Source organism: Callionymus lyra, chromosome 5, assembly GCF_982586985.1.
Source record: "Callionymus lyra chromosome 5, fCalLyr1.hap1.1, whole genome shotgun sequence".
Classification (NCBI taxonomy): Eukaryota; Metazoa; Chordata; class Actinopteri; order Syngnathiformes; family Callionymidae; genus Callionymus; species Callionymus lyra.
The window spans coordinates 13,648,362-13,668,495 of NC_141822.1; the positions used below are offsets into that span (position 1 = coordinate 13,648,362).

The following is a 20,134-nucleotide window of genomic DNA, read 5'->3' on the forward strand; positions in this document are numbered from 1 at the left end:
AATTCTAATCTGGCTCCAGGATATGACAAACCCGGCGCGTATACATTCACACACACACACACACACACACACACACACACACACACACACACACACACACACACACACACACGCATGCACACGTATACATCTGTCTCCGCTGCCCACGGCTGTTCTAACATACTTGTTGCGCTCGGATTTGACGTCTGACAGAATCGCTGAGATGAATGTCCGGCAGGAGGCCCGGAGGATAAGAAGCGCTGAAGATGTGAAGAATCTCCGTGTGTTCGCTCGCACACTTTCATCTGCAACAACATTAGCCACGCGACAGAGTCCAGAGAGACCTGCACCGAGGAACCAAAAGGAGTTTTTCTCTGTACTTTATGATAGTTATAGTGTATCAAACTCATTCATCTGTGAGAGACTCGGAGTAACGGCTTCATTGAATATTGCCGGTTGATGTTGGGAATCTTCTCCGGTGCTTCACTGGTGCTCCTGGCATGTCCAACATACCAGACCTGACTAATCCTTCGACTGATGGAGGTCTAGGTCTGTTCAAAGGCTGTTAATGGTACCCAGCATGAGATAGATCAGGGGACCCCTCCCCCCCCCCCACCCCCAAACAGTCTGGCTTCATATGGTTTATAGCAATAATAAAAGACCATGACCGGCAGAAAAAACTGAGGTTAAATGAAAGAAAATTACATCTAAAACTAATTACTAACTAACTACTGATTTATTCATTATTTTCTTTTAAATAAACCTGAAAATAAAAAGCATCTCGACGTGTCGGGGGTCGAGGCTGATGGTGCTACTGAGAATTTCTGATCTTTTATACAAAATTAAAAACATCTTCCAGACATTGATAATCAAATAAAGAGAAATTCCGTCCAATTACTTTTTACTTCAGTGCGTCAACCAAGGCCGTTCCTGGGGCCCCCAGCCTGCTGGTCGGGGTCATGGATACTAAAAAAGCCTGAGCAGCTTTATTTATTAGCAAGTTTATTCTGTGCCTCTTTTTTTGGTTTATTTATAGGAATTATATATATTTTTAAATTAATTTTAAAATATATATATATTTTTCTAAGGGCTTTTCTCAATTTTTATCTTAAAAAACAAGATTTTTTTTATAATACTTTGTCAAATTAATGTTTTATCGATCAGAAATGCCAAACTGATGGCCAGAGGGCCACATCAGGCCTTAGACAATATTACCTAGGACCCACTAGTCCAAGTCCCATATTACTCTGCAACTCATTTGACAGAGTCTCAAGTGAAAGAAAAGCCCTTTCAACATTGAAAAGAATGTTAAACATCAAGGATGTTAAACACTTTATGCAAAGTCAAGTCAAGAATGTTTTTCTTTTTTTTGAAGCTAATCAAGAGGTTTTGTATAAATCAAGGGCCAAACATTTATGTTTTTGATCAGGAAATGGGTCTGATTTTGCATTTTCTTTCTTCCGGTGCTCAATTCATCTCCTCTGTGTTTGTCCTCCTTCATCAAACACGTTCAAGTTTGACTCGTATAGTCGATACGCATGATCTCGGTCCCTTATCTTATCTTAAACACTGTTATATTTAGAGGTCAACATGTAAACATGAACATTAGTCTTACTCCGGTGGGCCACATAAAATGAACTGGCGGGCCATGAGTTTTGAGACTTGTGCTCTAAAAGGACTTTAAAGAGGATCAAGATCCTTCTCTCTCCTGGTAAACTGAACGGAAAGAGGATTCAGAACATGGTGAATTAGGTCGTAAAGACGAGCTAATGTACTTCCAATTTCATCCTAATGGATTCTTTTGAGATTAAGCTGCGAAGGTTTCGTCAGCCTGACCGTAATCGTATGGTTAATTATACTCCATTGAAGTCTTGAAAGAACAGTCAAGTTTCTTCTTTCACACTCTGAAGCTGCTTTATCTGATCCAAACGCCGGATGAACAGTTTTTGTCGAGCAGAGAGCGAAGCGCGTGGGTTCAAGCTCTTCAATCCAAATACCTGGAAATAATTCCGCACGTGTTGTTTGTCTTTTGTGTGTGCAGACCAATGACGTGGCAGGAAACGCGTGGAACTGGCTCTACTTCATCCCTCTCATCATCATCGGATCCTTCTTCATGCTCAACCTGGTCCTCGGTGTCTTATCGGGGTAAGAACGCACGTGATGTTAAATCATGTTTGCACAGCGTTGTGTTGTTTTAGAGATCAACAAATGAGAGATTGGATCGATCACCTTGTAAGTCATTTAAGTAAGTCATTTTTATTTATATAGCGCTTTTCCAGACCAGGGTCACAAAGCGCTTAAACAATCAAAACAATATTCAATAAAGTATATACTTTAAAGGGCAAGTTAAACTGATTCAGGAGTTCCAGAAAATCAAGGAAAAGCCTGAACAAATAAAAACATCTTAACATGTTTCTTGAAAGAGAGAGAGGAAGATGGTTCCAAAGCTTAGAAAAATTGTGAGATTTTCTACTTTATTCATTCCAGGAACGAGTTGATACAAAGATGAAATTACAAACATGAATCAAAAGGGCAGTCGATCATTTGATCTTCGTCCGATTGTCTGAGGAAAGACTTTGAACTGACAATTCACAGCCACTTTCGCTGTTGAGTTCTTGTCTTTGGTACCTCCTGGATCATCTGTCGCATCTCTAAAAGGCTGCTTTAATCTTCCTGGTCTTTGTAGTTCGGCATCTGATGTTCAGCTCATTGTGACTCAATCAAAGCAAACGTGGCAGATCTCTCGGGGTCGTGACAAATCATCTGCTTTCTGACCATTTTCCTTTGATAAAGCCCCGGAGCGGCGGCCGCTCGACTTGCACTCGCTGAATTAATATGAATTTATTTTTTCCTATTACATCAATTCATGATCTATTTTTAGGATTTTTTTTATACTCACTGTGAACCACATTAGCAACGATTAGGTGTCTTTAGAATTGTAAGGTCAGCATCTATCATGGCCATTATCATGGTTTTTTATGGCTTTGGTTATGAGTAAGAAGAGCTGAAAAAATAATTTAAAATCTTTCGCTAGAACACCATGTTGCGAAATGATTGGAAGATGACTCAAAATATTTTTGATTAAAGTAAGTAAGTAAGTAAGTCATTTTTATTTGTATAGCGCTTTCCAGACCAGGGTCACAAAGCGCTTAAATAATCAAAACAATATTCAATAAAATATATACTTTAAAGATCAAGATAAAACTGATAACACAACAGGAGTTCCAGAAAATCAAGGAAAAGCCTGAACAAATAAAAATGTCTTAAGATGTTTCTTAAAGGAGTCAGTAGATCCATCAAGCGCAAAGAGAGAGGAAGATCGTTCCAAAGCTAGTCCAAGATTTGAAGCTACGTAGCAAAACTGTTTTTATTTCAAGTAAAAATTATTAGATGCAATGCACATTAAAAAAAAGGGTCTTATTTTAAGATACAGTTAAAATAAGCAAGTTCTATTTTTATCACTCTATTGGTAGATTTTTATAATAATTTTCTGAGACTTGTCAAGTGAACGTGATTTCAGTTTCTTCACTAAGAAAAGTAAAATTTAAATCAGAGTCTTTGGGGTGAAAATCCGTTCATGAATTAATGATGAATGTATGAAGCCTGTCGCTGTCGAGCCACAAGACCTCGATACATTTGTGTAGAAGTAACTCTACAGATGGTTACATCATGTTCTGCTCATATGTTGGTTTGTGTAGAAATATATCAGGACGCCAAAGGCCTTTTTCCTTCTTCCCATCGACTGCTGGCCAGCTGTCATGTCCCCGCTCACTCAGGCATCATCAGCTCAACCACTTTCATCCGATGAAAGAAGGTTAAATTAAATATGTTCCCACTAAGAAGTCAACTTGTTCGTTTGCTTTAACCTTGTTAAAAACCCTCAAAAGTTGGCATCAAACTCCAACACAAGCGCCCGAAACCTTTTATCACTGAAGAAAAATAAAAGAATATTACGATGAACAACAGTTACAGTTTTATTTTCGATAATCAAATACATGAACAGGCTTCAAAATCCCGCCACACAATCTTTATTCATTTAAATATTACCCATTCTCACAGAGTTGTACACTCTCAAAAACATACATTATTTTAAACTCATTCAACCCATACAATATTTTTTACAGCTCCTCTGATCATGCTGCCCCCCCGCCCTCGTCTAGTTTGTGTTGGCCAACATTACATGGCTCAACACAGCCTCATCCAAAGCATAGCTGACTTTTTATTCAGAGTAATATTTCTTAGAAGTCACAGAGTAATAATACGACTCCTCGATGAGTAATAAAATATTTCCTGGAGGATTAATAATAAGGCCCCCCCATGGAGTAATACTACGCCAGCTTGTGGAGTAATACTACAGTCCTTCGTGGAGTAATACTATGGCACATTGCAGAGTAATACCTCACCGCCTAGGCGAGTAATACTACAGTCTAGTGAAGTAATACGATGCCTTGTGGAAAAATACCACGATGCCTTTCGTAATTATACTATGGTGCCTTGGGGAGTAATGCTACTGAGCCTTGTTAAGTAATACCATGGCGCCTCATGGAGTAAAACTAATGTGCCTTGCTCATAATACGATGGCGCCTGATGGAGGTATACTACAGTGCCTTTTAGAGTAATACTTCGGCGCCTCGGGAAGTAATGCTATGGAGCCTCGTTAAGTAATACCATGGCGCCTTATGGAGTAATACTAAGGCGCCTTGCTCATAATACGACGGCGCCTCATGGAGTAATACTATGATACCTCGTAGAGTAATACTTCGGCGCCTCGTGGAGTAATACTACGTTGCTTCATGGAGTAATACTATGGCACCTCATGGAGTAACGCTAAGGCATCTTGCACATAACACGACGGCGCCTCGTAGAGTAATACTACGGTTGAGTAATACTACAGTGGAGTAATACTACGGTGCTTCATCGAGTAATACTATGGCGCCTCGCTGAGTTATACTACTGCCCCTTAGGAGTAATACTATGTCGCTTAGAGGAGTATTAAGACAATGCCTCCCAGAGTAATAGCAGGGAACCTTTCAGAGTAATGCGTCGTTTAACTATACCATGGCACCTCGGGGATTAATACTACGGCGATGTAGGAGTAATACAACTTCCTCACAGGCAGTACTAACGCTAAGATTTCGAAAAAGCTCCACAGTTGCACTAAGATTTCCAAAGCTCGATAACACGGCACAAGTCACAAATACAGTATCTTTGGGGCTGAGAGGGAGCAGGAACAGCAGATTGGCCACGCCCCCTCTTAGCTTCCCCAATTGGCCACGCCCCTTCTACACCTGCTGCTGAGTTTGAGAGAAGAAACAAAACAGCCTCATGTCCAAAAAAAACCAAACAAATACATATACATTCAAAGAACCACAGGGTCGTGAGAAACGGTGCTGGTTATAAGATGATGAATCTAAGAGTACTACACGGCGCCTTGCAGAGTAATACCACGATGCCTCGACGTGTCGCTGAGTAATAGTACTGAACCCTGCGGAGTAATACTACCTTGCTTCATGGAGAAATGCTCCAGCGACCGACAGAGTTTTGTAAAATACGGTAATTCAACAAATATTTTCAAAAGGTATCGACTCCTCTGTGAAGTCCCTGTTGGACGCACAACACTCACGATCTGTCCAGGCACATGTGGAGGTTTCCTTCATAAGAACTGTGTCCACCAGAGAGTTCGCCAAAGAGAGGGAGCGCGTGGAGAAGAGGCAAGAGTTCCTGAAGCTCCGGCGGCAGCAGCAGATCGAGCGCGAGCTGACGGGATACCTGGAATGGATCTGCAAAGCAGGTCATCTATGAAACAGTGTGAGAGGATGTTGTGTTGTTCGAGGGCTGACAATTGTACTGGAAGTGTCTTGTTCTTTTCGTCTGAGCAGAGGAGGTGTTGCTGGAGGAGGAGGACGAGATCGCAGAGGAGAAGTCTCCGCTGGACGGCGCCTGGTACAAGAGGAAGCAGAACATTCCGGGTGAGGCGAACAAAAAAAAAAATCTATTTTAAAAAAGTGTCAAAATGTTCTTGTTCGTAATGCAGCGGAAACATTGTTTCGGGTCCCATGATGCTATTGAAATATTGTTGCTAATCTGGCTTAGGAATGTCTGATCCCAGCTACTCAGGGCGAGAGGCAACAGGTCGAAGACTTGAACAAAAAAGTTCTTTCTCTTCGACAGTCATGAAGCGAGGCAAAGTCAATAAGAGGAAAAGCGATCTCATCGGCGCGGAGGAAGGCGAAGATCCGTTCGGTGACATTTCCTCCGTCGGTAAGCCTCTTCCTTCACTTCACCTTTGACCCCTGGCGTGCCAGCTCTTCGGTGAGTCGACCTTCTGGAATAAAAAAGCCCAGAAGTACACGATCAAGTCTCTTATTTCCTCTTATCACACGAGTGCATCTCGTTTCAACGCTCGACGGTTTCACGCTCGGCTCAGCGGGAGCTGCGCGTCCGTCTGCTGGCTCCTGGTGGCGCTAGTGACCCTTAGGGAGGAACCATTAATTTTTGTAATTAGTCTGCTGATTTGAAAATGGCAAAAAAATAATACCTGCAGCATTATGAAAACAATTTGCTCCATAAAGGGATGAGGCAATAGCTTGGAAATGAACAGTGAGGAGATAAAAAACAAAAACATGTCATATTTAATAGTTTCTTTATTATATTTCTCACCGTGACATGAAGTGAAGGAAAAGTAATTACTTTTGTTTCTTGCGTTTCTTCCCCTTCAAACTTTACTTTTAATGAGCTTTTGTCTGTTTGTTTTGTTTGGTGCATTTAAAAAAAGCATATTTCTGATATTCTCCATTTTTAACTGTATCCCGAGGCTGCAGTTTTTAGTCTTGACGCCTAAAGAGACATTATTTAATTATATTTAAAATATTTATTATTAATTATTTAGGTAATCACATGTAATTATAACCTAAAATGTAATTTATAGTTGACTCATGTCATGCCTCAATAAAATAAACGTATCCCAAAAACTTATCCTTTCTAATCCTAAATCAAATAAACAACATTTTTATAAAATATCTGCAAATATAAAAAAAAAAAGTTGCCTGTTTTTTAATTAAGAGTTTTACACGACTAAAGAAAGATGTACAGAAATGAATTATAGCATGAGGTTGTTCCAGATAATAAAAGAAAAAAGTGAACACAATATTGCACTGCCTAAAAACTGCCTAAAATAAGTAAATGTAACTATAGCATTTCAGGTACACTGTGTTAGAAATAGAAATCATTTAAAAAATAAAGTTTATTTGATACCTCAACCTAATAAAAAACAAAAAAAACAAACCACTTTTACAGTATAAACAAATTATTACCAATTCAAAAAAGCAGTCCAGCTCCAAGACAAACAAATCTATAAAAAGTGAAATACACTTTTTTGTTTTTTCATTTAATTATATTTTATACACAAACATCGAAACATATCGCAGCTTTAAAAACAAAGAAAAACATCTACAATAACTTTAAAATGATTAAGTATTTTTGCCCAAATAACAAATAAAACAAAAATGTTATTTTTCAATTAATACGTTTATTTATCTGCATTTATCACATGGTTATAATCTGATGCTGTATTACTCTTTAGTTTTTCTTATTATTCTTACAAAAAATTATATAAAGTTGACTCATGTTTTTCCTTTATCCAAATAAATACTACTTTAAAATATATTTTTCCATATTTTATTTAATTCTTTAATCGTTTTCACCTGAAACCAAAAGTCTCATCTTAACAGAATATTTATAAGTGTATTGAATATCATAAAAAGTTAAGAAAAAATATGAGTAAATCTTACTAATAGTATAAAAACTAAACAATATTTTAACATTGTTTTAAACTAATTCAACTTCATTTTTTTTCCGGTATCGTTTTTAATGAATGAATAACTATTGGAGATGTTGTGTATTTATTATCTGCTGCTAAGTTATTCTAAATCCAGGAGATGTTTGTCACTCCAGCTCCTCCTGGATCTCCGTTCGGTCGGGCGAGCGTGAAGAGCAGCGGGAAGATGGACAGCTCCTCGTACTTCCGGCGTAAGGAGAAGAGGATGCGCTTCTTCATCCGGAGGATGGTGAAAGCTCAGAGTTTCTACTGGATCGTTCTGTGTCTGGTCGGCCTGAACACTCTGTGTGTGGCCATCGTCCACTACGACCAGCCCGAGTGGCTCACCAGGGCTCTGTGTAAGTCTCTCAAGGACCTTCTTCTTCTTCTTCTGATGCTTCACGGTGTTGTTTCCGCTCCAACGACAGACACGGCCGAGTTCGTCTTCCTGGGACTGTTCCTGTCCGAGATGTCGCTGAAGATGTACGGCCTCGGGGCGAGAAACTACTTCCACTCGTCCTTCAACTGCTTTGATTTTGGGGTAAGAACCAACAACGTGTTGGATTTCTTCAGTTTCACCTCAGTGGACGAGAAGATGATGGTTTCAGGGGCTTCTTTGAGAAACAGATGGAGATCAGCATGTTACGTTTTTCTTAATGAAGATTCTTCCGTTGGTCTCGCCAGGTGATCGTCGGCAGTATTTTCGAGGTGATCTGGGACATGATCAAACCCGGAGCGTCCTTCGGTATCAGCGTGTTGAGAGCGCTCAGGCTGCTCCGGATCTTCAAAGTCACAAAGTATGCAATTCATTTGATAAAAACTGGACACATTTTCATAGTTCCTTGTCCTTGTAAGTTTTTTTTAACGGTTCAAATGTTGAAACTTCGAATATGTCGGGCGCCATTGTTTTACGGAACATTTTTAAGTTGAATTTAAAAGGCTACGAATTGAAAAATATTGAATTTAGAGAATATATTTTCGAATTAGTAGAATAAAAATATCAAACTCTATGTGTAATTTAACTTTTTTTTTTTTAAAGAATATTCGAAATTATTAATTTGATGGTTAAAAACAAATGAAAAATCAACCTTTCCATATATAAATTGTTCAATAAAAACAAATCTAACCTTTCCATATATAAATTATTTAATTAAATGATTAAATAACACATTTAAAATATATATATAAATATATGTTTATTTATATATACTGCTGTATATGCAATGCTTAATAAACAATTCAATAAAAATTAAAATATAAATGTTTAATGTTAAATTCTGATGCCACTGATGTATTGTATGTATTCTTGCACGATATTATTTTGTACATTTATTTTTCCATGTCTTTTGAATCATACATGTCATATATAATTAAATTCATACATCAAAATAAAAGTGTTTTACCATAGAGAGACTAAATGAATAATGGAGTCGGGTTCCGTAGTATTCAGTTTATGCAGGAAAAATAAATCAATACGGTTGTGAACATAAAATGTCCTAATGATTGGTTTGTTCTCCAGATACTGGAACTCTCTGAGGAACTTGGTGGTTTCCCTCCTCAACTCCATGAAGTCCATTATCAGCCTGCTCTTCCTCCTCTTCCTCTTCATCGTGGTTTTCGCTCTTCTCGGGATGCAAATTTTCGGAGGACAGTGAGTAACTTTTCACCTCATTTTACCGACCGAACTGTGGATCTTTATGATCTATACGCCGATTAGCAGCGAGACCAAGAGGTGATGTGGACCATTAGTCCAGGTTTAGAGCGATGACAGCATATTTTGCAGGCTGTCTTTAAGATCCACACACACACACACACACGCACGCACGCACGCACGCACGCACGCACACACACACACACACACACACACACACACACACACACACACACACACACGCACACACACACACACTGTCTCTGTGCTATGATCCGTGGCCCTGCATGGTGCTGAGTTCAGGAGCAGCAGGTCGTCGACGAAGCAGCAGCTTCCACTGACGCTCTTTGATATGAGGCCCAGCAAGAGTTCCTCGTTACTGCTGCAGGATTCTAGACCCGCGGGGCTCAACAGAACCGGCCATCTGATCATATTGAGGAGAAGAAAAATGTCCTCGCATCAAACACACACGAAAGTCTTTCCATCTTTACAATTGTGAGTCTGGTTCGGTTAAAATGATGGATTTTCTCATCATCACTCAATCAAACTCATTATAAGGGTATGGAGGCAGATTTGTTTCTATTCTACTATGCTATCAAAAAGATGATCTAATAAAATATGTTTTTTTTTATTTAATAAAGCAATCTTTTGGGCATTGATCCAACTCATAATATGATAATCATTTTTTGTCTTCATTTTTTATACTAAATAATTGTTTTCCTTTTATTGAAAAATATGTGTATATATATATTATTGAAGCAACCTTTCTTTTGACTAAAACAACCTTTATTATAACACAAAATACAATTCGTCATGTTTTCAATCAAGAATGGGGAGAAAATAATAATATTTGAAGCAACTTTTTTTAATTGATTTTTTTTCTTTTGTATTTGAATCAACTTGTTTTTTTTTTGTAATTTAATTATTTTTCTAATATGTATTTTTAATTGAAAAATACAATTCCTCGAGTTTTGACACATTAGTTAAACGTAAAAGTGTGAGTAAGAGGATGTTGTCGTTGCCTTAATGTAAATTTCTGCCTGTGACACACATTTTTCTTCCCTTTCCAACACTGCGTGTGACTCTAATGTTCCTTTAATCCCTGTGTTATCTCAGGGTCAAGGTGACCCGAAGGCCCGAAACAAACGTGTTTGTGGTATCCCTTGTGTTCCCTCTGGGTCAAGGTGAACGACCTGGCTTCCATAAATACTGTACATATGCAGCGGTGGAGTTTGTTCATCTTAACCCATAGACAACACAAGGGATACCTGAAACACATTTGTTTTCTGGCCTTCGGGTCACCTTGACCCTGATTTAACACAAGGGTTAATATATTTCTAAAAAAAGACTTACAGCAGGAAATGGAAATGAGTACTTAAAATGTAAGTTTGAGAAGGACTTTTAGGATATAATTGAATCCAGAAAGACTCTTAATTAAGTCTATAGATCCAGATGTTTTTTAATAGCAGTTCGTCGTCGACGTTCTCCGGCCGTTGCCACGGCACCCGGCCGTACACACCCATCCGTCATTAGCATCATTAGCATCGCATCAGTCTCCGCTGATGGACAAGTGCGAGATCTGGGTGACGTCTGCGTGGGGTCCGGGCCACTCAGCCCTGAAAATACCTCGCGTCGCTGCTTCCACTTCCACCGCTCGGGGGAAAAAACATCTGCGACTCCGTCCTTCAGCCATTAAAGTGGAGCCGCTTCCTGTCACGTTCTGTTCCAGGAAGGTGCTTTTTTTTCTAATCACTTCATCAGCCTCGGATTAGCCGTGATCAGGGCCGATGAGTCACAAAGATGATTTCCACCAAACTGTCTTGTTGAGAAAGAGAAGAATGGACTCTAATACCCTGCATTTATTTTTGGCCGCGCTGTTGCGCCGCGGCTCTGGGAAAGAAAAAAAGGCGAGAGCGGAAAAATGTGAGAATTGAAAGATAAACAGCTTGAGGTCGTGCGGCGTCTCCCACCAGGACGACTCGCAGGACATCCGTGTTCGTGATAAACCCTCCCGAGACTTAACCCGGTGACAATTATTTCTCTCCCTGTGACTCAAGACTGTAAAAATGATAGTTTATCTTCTCTTTGTATCAATTTATATATCTCTCTATTCCCTCATGTGGCACCTTATCCCCTCTTTTATTACTCTCCCTGAAAAGAACGCTGTTTATCTTTCCTTATTTCCAGGAATGTCAAACTTAAACGGCGAGAACAGGCTTCAGCCGACACCTCTAAACTATCAGACTAAAGTTATGATATTGATGGAAAATGTATCATCTTTCTTATAATATAAATGCTGAGTAACTTGTCATTAGAGGCTTCTGCATGATACAATTCTAGATATCATCCTTTTTAAAATGAATAAAATATGGTTTAAATTTCATCAGAAAACGTATAATAATTTATTTGGGGTATCCTGCCCTCTTTAATCTACCTTAGTTAGTTTGCTATATATATGGCTTGAATTTGGGGTGTATTTTTATATTTTTTGCCCCTTGCGCCCCCTTTCTCTTGACCTGATTGAGTCCCCCCCCAAAAAAAACCCCTTCACTCAGATGTCAGTTAAGTGATCATGTTCAAACAAATCTGGTCTTCTTTAAAATTTGGTTTTTCATGGGGGTCTCCTGCCCCCTTGCCTCTACCCCCTTATATAATTAACCGGAGACGATCAAATGCTGGAAAGGTACCTTAGGTCGTGTGTTTGAAATGTAGCCAAGTTTGGACATAATTTGATTTTCATGAGGGTCTCCTGCCCCCTTCCCTACCCCCTTTAACAATTAACCAGAGCCGATCAAATACTGGAAAGCTACCTTATGTCGTGTGTTTGAGATGTAGCCAAGATTGGATGTATTGTAATTTTCATGGGGGTCTTCTGCCCCCTTTTGAACCCCATTGCAATAACAAGAAGTTCCGTCAATCTTCCTTTCTCTGTATGTAAGACATAGTTTAAATTTAAGCAAAAATGGACGCGTTCTAATTTCCATGGGGGTCTTCTGCCCCCTTGTCTGCCCCCTTACAACTAACCAAAAGAGCTACAGTGCAGCAAATCTCTTACCAAGTATGTAAAACCTATATGCAAAAATATTGATACAACAAATGACATATTTGAGTTTTCATGTGGGTCTTTGGCCCCCTTATCTGCCCCCTTACAATTAACCAAAGGAGCTACAGTGCAGCAAATATTCCTGACTTGGTATCTAATACACATATGCAATACATTTAATAAAAAAAAATACATATTTAGTTTTCATGGGGTCTTCTGCCCCTTTGTCTGCCCCCTTACATTTAACCAAAGGAGCCACAGTGCAGCAAATCTCCCTTACCAAGTATGTAAAACCTATATGCAAAAAACTTGATACAACAAATGACATATTTAGTTTCCATGGGGGTCTTTGACCCTCTTATCTCCCCCCTTACAATTAATCAAAGGAGCTACAGTGCAGCAAATATTTCTGAGGTAGTATGTGATACACATATGCAATACATTTAATTAAAAAAAAGACATATTTAGTTTATATGGGGGTCTTCTGCTCCCTTGTCTGCCCCCTTACATTTAACCAAAGGAGCTACAGTGCATCATATATTCCTTACTTAGTATTTAATACACATATGCAATACATTTAATTTTTAAAAATGGACATATTTGAGTTTTCATGGGGTCTTCTGCCCCCTTGTCTGCCCCCTTGTCTGCCCCCTTACATTTAAGCAAAGGAGCCACGGTGCAGCAAATATTCCTTACTTAGTATGTAATACACATATGCAATACATTTAATTTTTAAAAATGGACATATTTGAGTCTTCATGGGGGTCTTCTGCCCCCTTGTCTGTCCTCTTACAACTAACAAATGGAACGGAAATTCGGTAAATCTACCTTAGTGCTTATGTTACACCATTGGTTGAAATGTATCTTCTTTTTCTAATTCTTCCTTTCTTTCTTTCTTTCTTAGCATGTTATACATTCATGTAATACATTTAAAAAAAAAAAGAAATTTAAATTTTCATTGGGAGTCTTCTGCCCCCTTTGTTCCCCATTTTGCCCCCCCACTTCCCCTCAAACCTTAACCTATAGGTCAGTAGTCTAAATGCTAATTTTCAAGCCCTTTTTCCCACACATTCATATATATACTGTATATATATATAAATAGATAAACGTGTATCTGTGCACATGTTGCTTTGATTCCGCTCGTGTTCAAGCAGACCTAACGTGGTTCAGGGGTTGAGGGTCCAGACCGTCGTGACTCTCGTGACTCATGCTAGATTTCTCCGAGTCGCTGTGAATGTCACGAGGATCCGCGGCTCCATCTGAGCTAACGGAGTCACAGAATGCCAGCGAGCCCCCCGGCGCCTCCTCCAGGAGGCAGATGATGGAGGGAGGAGTGGATGCAACAAGCAGCAGTGGCCCCGGTGAACTGAGAGGGAGGGATGAGTGATGGGCGGGAGACAGAGGAGGCCGTAATGACACTAAGAAGGACAAGAGTGGAAGGAAGGAGCGCAAGGAAAAAGGGAGAGCGCGGTCGTACGCCACGGAAGGAGATTTGATTGAATTACTCGCCCCTCCCCAACCAATTCTCTTCCCTACATCCGTCACCACATCCCTCCGTCATTTCCCTCGTGTAATTCATGTACATTACATTCGGAGTCTGGGCGGTCGGAGCGCCGGTGGCCTTTAAAGGGATCCAGAACATTTTCCAAAGCCGCATCATCACGGGATCGCTCTATGAATTTTTGAAAAACGACAATTTAAATGTCTGAAGAGGGATTAGAAATGAAGGATGAGAGAATCGGAAGAAGATTTAAGGGAGATGTGAAGCAAGAGAACGACAAACATTGATCGATAGAAAGTCATTATTTAAGCCTTTCCTTTATAATGTGTTTAATGGAGATGATTTGTTTCGGAGCAAATTCAGGTTTAAATTATGATATTAAAAGGGCATTTCAATTGGCTCAACACAATGTATTATATATATTTATTTATATATATCATGTGTGATAAACGACCTTTAAAATTAACAGTTATATATAGTTATTTATGTAAATATTTATTCACTCTGAATATCCTACCTACTTCTACTATAACGCCCTCAATAAATACAGTGTATTATTATTATTATTATTGTCAATACATCATTTTTCTTTCCATAATATGGAGTTTATTCTGCTATACTTTTTATAAAATTAATAAAATAACCATTTTATATATTTAATCATCTTACATTGAGTATTGTGCATCATGTTCATTTGTAATATTTTCTTAGTTTTGTCTCAATTTATCATCAAAATTCGCCATTTTTGTATTTTATTCACTTCCCTCCATCTTTCTTCATTATAATATTGTTTAATCCTCCAGAATAGGTTTTGTTGAGCTGAACTGTTTTTTTTTCTTTTTGTAAATGACATCCCATGATGCATCTTTATTTAGTTTTACTTGTGAAAATAGCGGTAATTCTTAAAAGATTGTTGATAAGTGAACGTTTGTAATAATAACATGATATTTTCAACAACTGTGTTATGAGATGTTTCTCTCTTGTAAATCTGTTTAAACACATAATATTGCAGATCGTGTCATAAAGAGAGACTCGAAGAAACTGATCGAGAGCAAACATTTGAACAATAACCTCAGACGGAGAAAATATCAAACCTACAAACTCTGTCGTTAAACAGGTTTTCGTGAAGTCTTTCAGGGTCGCCAGACTCTTCCGACAGCAGATCAAACATGTTCTGCTGAGCAAACCGACACAAAAATCCTTTTCCTCCCTCGTGAAACTAATAATGTATCAGTTTTTGTGAAGCGCACTGTGTGTTTAACAGCTGCTTGTATTCAAGACTCATCTCTTATTGCACTGGATACTCAGTTTCACACCAGAAGTTTGTTAAACTTTGAGTTTTTGTGATGCATAATTTAAGATTCACCATTATGTGGATGATTTAAACATAAAAAAAGGAACATACTTTAGTGTTTAGTAACTTAAAATTGTATCAATAAATATTCCGTCTCACTGATATCAGCCTTGAAGACATTTTTTAAAACTTTTTTTTTTTTTTCGTCAGTTCATTAAATAAATAAAATCCAATGTATCTTATATTTCAATAAAAATAGAGTTAATTCTTTCTGGTTTATTTGTTTAATAGTTGAAATAAAAAAAAAAGAAGGAATATTATTGTTTATTAAAGTTTCAATGTTTTTTCCAACAAGAAGTTAAATAGTTGTATTTTATTTGTTTCAAAATTGGCACAATATTAATTTATCAACTTTTTTTTATTGATCAAGTCCAATTGGACATAAATACACAGATTTCTAAGAGTGTAATAAATGTGTTATTGTAATTTAGTGACTTTAATTGAAGTTATTTACTATTCAATTAGTTTATTATAAACCTATCAGGCTTATTTTTCTTTTATTCTATGTATATTTAAGTGAAACTAAAGACAGACTTTAAAGTCTAATTGCACAATTAAAAGATAGATTCATAAAAGGTTAGAAAGACTTTGATATCATTTTATGTCAAAAAAACTTCTCACTATTTCCCTAATTCTTTTTTTTATTTAGGAAACTTGTCCTCTATCTGGACACGTCTACTTCAACGAAGTTGGATCGACAAATATCTTAATCTTGTTTCTTTACCACAGCTGGATAAACTGTCATACTGAGCAACTATTTTCTTTTCCATTCTCAGATTTAACTTCGAGGACGAGACGCCGACGACCAACTTCGACACTTTCCCAGCAGCCATCCTCACAGTGTTCCAGGTAAGAGGCCCCGAAACCCTCAGGAATACACGAGGCGGCGTTCGCTTAATCAGGCTGTAGCGATTCTTATCAGTCATTACAAAGATAAATCCAGTCCCGCTACTTATAATCCTTTTTTTTTAATCTGAATGTATAAGCCTTGGTTTTAAATGGCTGTTGTAATTACCTCCCTGATAATATTGTTCCTCTCAGATTCTAACCGGCGAAGACTGGAACGCCGTGATGTACCACGGGATCGAGTCTCAAGGAGGCGTTCGGCGCGGCATGTTCTCTTCCGTCTACTTCATCGTCCTCACGCTGTTTGGAAACTGTATCCTCGGGATGTTGAGGTGCTCCTTGTGATTGCAGTTTCACAGCAGGGGGTCTCGGACTCGACCGGGGGGGCAATTCCTGTCGACACCAAGCCACAGTTTAGAGCCGAACAAGATGTATGTTTACCTAAAGCACACAGGCTTTTATCATTCTTTTCAACATAGCAACACCATTCCATGTTTGTTTTTCCGTATTATTTTGTCTTTTTAACCAAAATAATTTGAAGAAAACTCAGAATTACAAAACGTATATTATATAGATTAAAATATATATATTTTTGAACTTTTTAGCTTTGTGATATTAGCATAATTCCTTTTTTTGTTAATGCTTTTTATCCTTTCTTTTGGCTTGATAGCCCCTTACAGCAGTCACCGTGTATAGTGTGGCCCCTGAGGTCATTTAATATCCCGCCCTTTACCTTAATCGGATTTTGATATTGAATTTTCATTCTTTGAGCCTTAATTTAACTTAATTATCATTTTTTCTAATTACTTTCCTTCATCAAAAATCTACTTTTTTTTTACGACAACAATCTAATGGGCCACCGGAAATGACTTGCCAGACCTCATTTGGCCCCAGGGGCTCAACAGTTGTGGTTTAGGAGGTCAGTAACTTAAACAAAGAACATAAATCAGATCAGGTTTTAAGTCACACATTACACTTTAAATTGAGAAAAAACAACAACTCAGCACATCTATACATGTCTGTTAAAATTATTTCTGATGCGCTGTTAGGTCGCTGTTATATCTTTCATGCGATTTCACAAGCCGTTGATTGTCTTACTACTTGTAGTTAAATCTTCCGTGGCTCGGTCGGCATTCGTAACAACTTAAACATGATCTTAGAACGGGCCCTAAATGCCTCTGTGGCCACAAGTTTAATTAAGGCGCAGGGGCCAAATGCGGACCATGGACTGTCTTTATGTGTCCCTAATGAGGTCAGAGTAGAACATAGAAAAATATTCATTTTGTATTTTGTCTAAATTCAACTTTCTAAATACAAGTTTTTTTTTGTCATTTCTGTAAATATTCCCTGCACCTCAAAATACTTTTAGTAAATATTGAGATCATATTTAGAAGAAAAAGTTATTTTATCGTTACTTCCTTATATGATGATTTATACATATTTATTGTCATATTTAGGCGTGTTCAAATGTATTATTTTCTTGCTTTTTCAAGTTTTTCTATCATCTATTCGCCCCTCTATTTTAGCTGTAGAGTCAAAGAAAATAAAGTGGCCCCTTATGAAATTGTCATTTCCCAACAATGATCTAGAGAATTACACATCATGAAAGCTTGAATTCAAAAGATAACAATAATGAGGACGTCCATCCAAGTGGTCTGAAAGGTCCGTTCCATTGTCAAGGTGTCTTGACTCCTCCTGGTCTTTGAACCAGCGTCACCTGGAGACGATAATGTTCTCCTGAACTTCTCTCAGACACACTCCTCAATGTCTTCTTGGCCATCGCCGTGGACAATCTGGCCAACGCGCAGGAGTTGACGAAGGTGAGATAAGACGGTGAGAAATATGTCCTGTTTAGTGACGAAGCTCTGTGGCAGGACGAGGAGCAGCAGGAGGAAGCGGCCAATAAGAAGCTGGCGCTGCAGAAGGCTATGGAAGTGAAGGAAGTCAGTCCCATATCAGCCGCCAACATCTCCATCGCTGCGTAAGTTTCTCATCACTAAACGACAGTTTAAACTTTAAGAACTGAGTCACTGATGTTTGTCAACAATAATCTTAGTGTATATGTCCTGTTATTTCCTGTCTATCACCCTATGTAGCTGGGATAGGATTTAATACAGGACAGATGCATCATTTCATGTTAGTTAAACTGTATGTCCTTGAACGCATCATTTAACACCACTAAACTAACAGTGTTTTACTTATAGATTTATGTGCTATGGAGGTAGTACTGTATCCCTCTGACCATAAAGTGCACTCAACTTGATTTAATTTTCTTAAAAACCAAAAGTGTGCTTTATATGACTGATGTTTTCATTTTGGTTGTACTTGCCGACCTCGAATGGTGCCAAAAACACGGTCAAAATGCCTTAAGGGTTAGTTCACCTAGAAGTAAAATTTCACTCATTTTCTACTCGCCCTCATGTCGACTAAGGGTTGTGATTATTTTCAGAGTAATCTGTTTTTGTTTGTAGTTATTGGAAAAAAGGTAAACACAACTTTTGTAAGTACCGCAGCCGCAGCATGAGTCTGCTTCATAGTACTCCACGAGGATCCATAGTATTTCTCCAGGAGGCTCCCGACTACGAAGCCTTGTCGTACAGCGCAGTCGAGGCTCTTAGTCACGCAGTGTTCCAAGAATAATGTAACGTCACAAGTGCGTCTCGATGAGCAGTGTGCGAAAATGTACTGCGCAACGAGCACTCAATTGGCGCACTCAAATTGCCAGAAAATTTAGTGTGGATCGATGGACACTTTCCGAACTCAATGGCCGCCATCTTATTGACGTAAATGACGCTAAACAGAAGCTACGTCACTGACGACGCATCTTCGGAGCAGATACTGGCTTAAATGTCTCGAGAAAACATTAATTTTAAAACAAAACAACAGTACTAACAACATAAAAACACAACTTAATAACTTGTTTCAATTGGCGAAAAGTGCTGTAAGTGTCGGCGATAGGGTTCTAACGGCATTAAAAAGTAGTAGAAGAAGAAGCTGTCGAGTTAAGTGTGTAGTGACAGTGTTTGATTTGAGACAGAACTACCTTGTCAAAATTTGCACAGTGCCCAAGTAAGTGCACTGTCCTACAGTGTACTGTAGAGCAGTAGAAGTGCGCGATTTTTAGACACAGCAATGGTGTCCGGTCACGGCCATCTTGGAAAATGCTGTCTTCCAGTTTAGACTCTGATCGAGAGGCGGAGTTTGGTTGAGCTGAATTATGATTGGCTGATGAAACTACACCAATCAAGTTTAGGCTACAATAGCTAATACACGCTAGCATGTCAATCGAGTCAATCACCCCCCCCTATGTATTTATAGAAGCCAGGGAGGTCCTTGGATCACCTTGACCCTGAGATAACACTTTTAGGGTTTAAGACAAAAGCTGTTTTTAAACAAATTTGCAAAAAAGGTTTAGTAAGCAGTACATTTTTTCACTGAGTGTGACTCTAGTGGACACTTGATGAACTACAACTCTTTGCACTTACGCACTTGGTTTCACTTTTTGATACAAAATGCACTTAGAGCTTAAACTTGTGGCCATCCACCGTAAAACCTAAATCAGCGAGAATATTTGCTCTGATTTCCTCTCAGTCGGTCAGTGCATGTTGTCATGTTAATCTAAGTTACATCTTTGTTTAACCTTTTCTTACATGTGTGTCAGTGATTAAAATGTACATTTTCATTTAAGAATCAAAAGTCATTTTAAGTTGAGTTAAGTAAAGTAGAAGTTTGAGTCTTGTGTTTTATTGTAAACATCAATGAACTCATCGTGATTCAACAGTTTTTTACTTTCAGATGTGTTGTGAGTTCAAAGGTTAATCCCGAACGATAACACTTTGAAAAATCTTCTAGAAGCGTGAGAGCAAATTTCCCACTGTGTTATCTTCGGGATGCACCTCTGAGATGTTGTAGTATTTGATAGTGATGGTCCGATGAAGCTTCAT

The 20,134-nt window shown here is 38.5% G+C and overlaps 1 protein-coding gene across 3 annotated transcripts in view; it reads left to right on the plus strand.

The window, feature by feature from the left end:
* The window catches only part of LOC148079467 (voltage-dependent N-type calcium channel subunit alpha-1B-like), a 129,194-nt gene that overhangs the window by 62,492 nt on the left and 46,568 nt on the right, over positions 1–20,134 (plus strand). For all 3 annotated transcript variants that reach the window (XM_087791038.1, XM_087791039.1, XM_087791037.1), the window contains 12 exons: positions 2,021–2,124; positions 5,655–5,770; positions 5,859–5,948; positions 6,151–6,240; positions 7,933–8,154; positions 8,224–8,336; positions 8,480–8,592; positions 9,315–9,446; positions 16,121–16,193; positions 16,386–16,503; positions 17,943–18,010; positions 18,065–18,171. In XM_087791038.1, coding sequence (XP_087647164.1) covers positions 2,021–2,124; positions 5,655–5,770; positions 5,859–5,948; positions 6,151–6,240; positions 7,933–8,154; positions 8,224–8,336; positions 8,480–8,592; positions 9,315–9,446; positions 16,121–16,193; positions 16,386–16,503; positions 17,943–18,010; positions 18,065–18,171 — 1,346 coding nt within the window. The remainder of the gene's footprint in view (positions 1–2,020; positions 2,125–5,654; positions 5,771–5,858; positions 5,949–6,150; positions 6,241–7,932; positions 8,155–8,223; positions 8,337–8,479; positions 8,593–9,314; positions 9,447–16,120; positions 16,194–16,385; positions 16,504–17,942; positions 18,011–18,064; positions 18,172–20,134) is intronic.